General features: G+C 34.8%; 1 protein-coding gene and 1 long non-coding RNA gene across 14 annotated transcripts in view; one reads left to right on the top strand and one right to left on the bottom strand.

The window, feature by feature from the left end:
* Positions 1 to 5,000, top strand: part of LOC103399890 (1-phosphatidylinositol 4,5-bisphosphate phosphodiesterase gamma-1-like) — a 784,699-nt gene that overhangs the window by 766,424 nt on the left and 13,275 nt on the right. The window contains 5 exon segments of the mRNA XM_008338531.3: positions 1,685 to 1,834; positions 2,366 to 2,459; positions 3,482 to 3,529; positions 4,723 to 4,807; positions 4,907 to 4,987. Coding sequence (XP_008336753.2) covers positions 1,685 to 1,834; positions 2,366 to 2,459; positions 3,482 to 3,529; positions 4,723 to 4,807; positions 4,907 to 4,987 — 458 coding nt within the window.
* The window catches only part of LOC103399889 (uncharacterized), a 10,226-nt gene continuing 6,461 nt past the window's right edge, over positions 1,236 to 5,000 (bottom strand). For 12 of the 13 annotated variants that reach the window (XR_003052374.1, XR_003052370.1, XR_003052367.1 and 9 more), the window contains 3 exons: positions 3,449 to 3,825; positions 2,602 to 2,693; positions 1,236 to 2,473 (listed from right to left, as the gene is read on the bottom strand). This is a non-coding gene — a long non-coding RNA (uncharacterized LOC103399889). The remainder of the gene's footprint in view (positions 2,474 to 2,601; positions 2,694 to 3,448; positions 3,826 to 5,000) is intronic. The other variant, XR_003052378.1, reaches the window with a different exon arrangement.

The raw sequence follows: 5,000 nt of genomic DNA on the forward strand, positions 1-5,000 counted from the left end.
TGTGTCTCTCTCACAGTCACGTACGTAAATGTTTTCAAAATGCTGAAATTTGATGAGAAACATGCAGAAAACACAAAAATTTGAAAAAAAAAAATTCAAAATTTTTCATCATAGTTTTTCAACATCTGACCCAAAATCAAGGTTTGGCTGAAAAATTCCCCAAAAAATATTTTTCGAATTTTTTTTCAAAATGCTGTAATTTGATGAGAAACATGCAGAAAAGAAAATTTTGAAGAAAAAAAAAATCTTTTTTTTCATCATAATTTTTCAACATCTGACCCAAAATCAAAGTTTGGCTGAAAAATTCCCCAAAAATTTTTTTTTCGAATTTTTTTTTCAAAATGCTGTAATTTGATGAGAAACATGCAGAAAAGAAAATTTTGATGAAAAAAAAAATCTAAATTTTTCATCATAGTTTTTCAACATCTGACCAAATATGAGGGTTTTGCCAAAGAATCTTGAAAAAAAATATTTTGAATTTTTTTTTTTCAAAAAACTGTAATTTGATGAGAAATATGCAGAAATAACTAAACTGTAAAAAAAAATCTAAATTTTTCATCATAGTTTTTCAACATCTGACCAAATATGAGGGTTTTGCCAAAGAATCTTGAAAAAAAATATTTTGAATTTTTTTTTTCAAAAAACTGTAATTTGATGAGAAACATCCAGAAAAGACAGAAATTTGAAAAAAAAATTCAAAATTTTTCATCTTAGTTTTTCAACATCTGACCTAAAATCAGGCTGAAATTTACCAAAAACAGAATATTCTGATTTTTTTTCTTCAAAATGCTATATTTGGATGAGAATCATGCAGAAAAGACAAAATTTTGAAAAAACAAAAAAAAACTTTTTGTCAACATATGACCAAAAATTGGGGTTTTGTTAAAAACTTGTAACAAATTAGGAACATGCATATGTATACAATTTTAGATAAACTTAAAATTTAAATTGTTTTGGGGATTTTTTATTTCTTAAGAGTTTTTTTAGAAATGTATTAGTATGCTAGGCTTGGGTATTGTTAAGAATCTCAGATTTTGATATGATTTTTATTTTTTACGTCAGAATTCTATTGAATTTGATATTGATTTAAACGTTCAATATTAAGTCCGTATCAATTAAAAATACAATGTATAAAAAGTAAAACATTAATATTATTGTTGTAATTATAGCTACATTTTGACCTTTAGAGGTAAACAAAATGCATTTGTAGCACAAAATATACACATGGATGCCAATTTTGGGGCTTAAACTTGCATTTTCACTTTTTTATTTTTCAGCTGTATGCTCTTGACAATTTGACATCATATGATAAAAAGGTTTTTTTTGGTCATTTTTACAACAAAATACAGACCAGGTTTCACACTGGCCAATTTGCAGCAACACTGTGTCATTCTTTGTGTTTTAAATATTAGTGAATTTTCCTCTAAATCCATTTGCACACAACATAAGTTTGCTGAAGTCATTAACCAGAATCCTACCACAAACAGCTGTGATGCTTGCCTCACTGTAAAACCTTGGGAGAGTGGGTGAGTGAGTGAGGGGTGGGGGTTCAGCACACTTGTTGCAAATTCCAATGTGTTTGACAGGGAAACTAACAACGAGTCAAGCTGTGATTTATACTTCTGCATAATTGTTCTCATGCAACATTATCCTTCCTTCCTTCCTTCCTGTCTCTATCCTCCAGTCGACATACGAGAGATCCGGGAGCTGCGGCTGGGGAAGGGCTCCCGGGATTTTGAGCGCTACGCAGAGGAGGCTCGTAAATTGGACTCCACCCACTGTTTCATTGTGCTGTACGGCCTCGAGTTTCGGCTCAGGACACTCAGTGTAGCTGGTCAGTGTTTAAATTGCCAGTCAAAGTTTGTTTTTATGTCAATCCCTTAAAACATTTTCCACAGGAAACCCGTAAAGAAAAAAAATAAAATCCCCATTTCCTAACTCACTTGGCCACTAATGTACATTTCTAACTTTTTACTTCTCAAACAATATCAAATTGGCTGCTGTGTGTAAGCAGGAGAATAACATTACACGTTACAAGGTATTTTACACAAGATTGGTTATAGTTTTAAAGTAACGCAGTCATGTCTGAAGGTTCTCAGTAATCCAGGCCGTTAAATCCCCAAAGGAAGTTCAAGCTGTTCTGTTGGACGAGCAGTAAAATGTCTGTAAAAAAAACTCGAGCAAGCCCAGTTGCATGAGGAACAGAACAGTCTGAAGATTTCCAGTCTGTTTCTCCCTAATCATCTGTGGAGGACATCTGTGGACCTGAATATCTCCGTCCCACTGAATAAACTCCATTTGTTTTCTACAGAAAACATTTAAGGCTTTTCAGTGATCTGTCTTTCATTTTTCTGTGACATCACAGCTTTTAGTGAAGAGGAGGTTAACATGTGGGTCACTGGCCTCAACTGGCTGATGACTGACACTCAGAAAGCGCCAGCGCCGCTGCAGGTGGACAGGTGAGTGTCTCCCACTTCATGGGATCAGGAGAAATAAAATCAAGAGAAATAAAATTTAAGAAAAGTACCGTAGATCCAAATGTATATAAAATATATATTTACATATATATATATATATTAAATGCAGAATCATGTCTGGTACCTGGTTTCATTCAGAGAAGTCACAGAGAAGTCCACACATGACGTGTGGACGCAGCTTTTTGGCTCCTGTGTCCGGAGAAGAACAGAAGGATTCTGTTAGGATATGTTTGAGAGAGATAGAGAGAGAGAGAGAGAGAGAGAGTGAGTGAGTGAGTGAGAGAGAGAGAGAGAGAGAGAACAGTGTATATTTGGAAATGGTCAGTGGAAAAGGAAATTCTAAAATTGTCTGTTTGCATCTGTGGTGTAAACAGTTTGAAGGAGTAGATTCATCAGCTGAGCTTCAGGTTATTTCACAGGATTAGAAAAGCACAGACAGGAAGGAGCTCTTCTTCTGTCCTCCTTAAACTTTTCCTCCCAAGACTCAACCATGTGTAACATTTCTCTAGACTGAGACGTTGGAACATTTACATAAAACTCCACGCAGTGAGATGTTTTTGTTAATTATTCCATGTCAAAGCATAAAACTAGTAAATATTCACCTTCACTTATTTTTAATTGGTTAATTATTCAATAGAACAAACCAAAAATTACTGTACTTTTTGTATGTATTTTAAATTTAAAGTGCTTTAACAAATTGAAGGAGAGATTGAGGTTCTATTTTAGGTGAACTGGTCCAGATTAAAAAGTATAAACAATCCTGAATAGTCAAAAACATATTTATTATTATTATTATTGTATTATGCATAGTTTACATTGTCTTTGTAATGTTTCTGATATTTTTGTTTTCAAATTCTGTGGCAGTAATAATTCATGTGGGATCATTTCAACTTTCCATTAAATTAAATTTAAAGATTTCCGTTAAAACTGTATATGTTGTGTGACTGTCGTTTTGTGTTACTTTTATTTACGGTATTTTGTTGTCTCTATGTCTCCCTCTGCAGGTGGCTGAAGAAACAGTTTGAAGTCATGGACAGGAACCACGAGGGCAGGTGGGTTAGCCAGCAGCCAGTCCACACACAGTCGTAACCTTAATCAGCGGCTTGTGACAATCGATGGTGATTCAGTCACAGCAGTGAACAGCGGAGGTGAAACCAGATCCAGATGTTTTCAAAGACCTCGTTATGGTCCTGTCGGTGATGGGACCTCAGCGCCCGCTGTTCCTGTTCTTAAACTGCGGCTACTGTTTGGGTGGAAGCGGCTCCAGGACAAACAGTCTGCTGCAGCCAGATAAGGAGCAGGAAGTGACGCAATGAACCAGGCCTTGGACTGTACAATTTCCTGTCTCCTGTGAAAAATAGAAACAGAAGTAAACAGAAGTAGAAACAGAGGATGGAAACCAATTTAACTGGCAGTGACAAGTAGATGATGTTTCCTGAACGTCTTCGCTTTTCTCTTCATGACTGTGCGTGCGTGTGTGTGTGTGTTTTCCTAATCAGCTGAAGTGAATGTCCATGTGCTGTTTGTGCTAAAAAAAATAAAATAAAAAAACATAAAAATAAAGACAGTGGTAAAGACATTAGTAAAAATTGGCAAAAGCATGTCTATAGTTTTCTTCTTAGTCTATAGACATTCTTGTTTTAGGAACATATTCCTTAATGGAAGTTAGTATTATGAACTTTGAAAATGAAAATAAATAAATAAATAAAAGTTTTTTCGTATGTATGTTTGTCATACTGTAGGACCATGAGGCCAAAGGGAGATTTAAGACCCCCATTTTAATTTGACCCCTATTTTTGGTGTTGGATTTCTGTCGTAATAATGATAAAAAAAAGTCTTGAATAATAATGAATAGTTGTTCTGGTAAAAGTACAGTACTGAGAGTGGCCTAAAAATGTCACTGTAAACAAAGGTGAGAATTTTCATTTTTCCAACACAACAGAGAGCAAAGTCCAGGACAAAGTGCAGTCAGTGCTGAAGAATATGTGAAAGTTTTCACAGTGTTTACAAATGTGGAAATTCAGGCAAAAACTGTCCACTAACAAAAAAACAAAACAAAAAAAAAAAAACTACTGGTAGTATTTTTGATGTAGAAATATCAGATTTGATCTTAAGCCATACAGCACCACCACCTGCTGTCGAAGAACGTCAAACATCAATTGACCATTTTTTAAGTTAATTTTTTAGCAATAGTAAACATTTTTCACTGTGACTTGTATTAATACCAGTCTTTTTATCTTTCTAGTATCACAGTAAAAGACGTCAAAGCGCTGCTGCCGCAGATCAACTACAGGGTTCCCAACATGCGGTTCCTTAAAGATAAGCTACAGGTCAGAGAGGGAAAATAATAATAATAAACTTTTTATTTCTGTTTCTACAACTACATCTCTTTTTCTTTTTTCTGACTGACGTTTGTCTCTCACTAACAGGAAGTGGAGGCCAGGAGTGACCTGTCCTACCACAACTTTGCACAACTTTACAGAACACTGATGTTCGATGCACAAAGGAGCGTGAGTGTACACA

This window comes from Cynoglossus semilaevis, chromosome 2 (genome assembly GCF_000523025.1).
Source record: "Cynoglossus semilaevis isolate Cse_v1.0 chromosome 2, Cse_v1.0, whole genome shotgun sequence".
NCBI classification, from domain to species: domain Eukaryota; kingdom Metazoa; phylum Chordata; class Actinopteri; order Pleuronectiformes; family Cynoglossidae; genus Cynoglossus; species Cynoglossus semilaevis.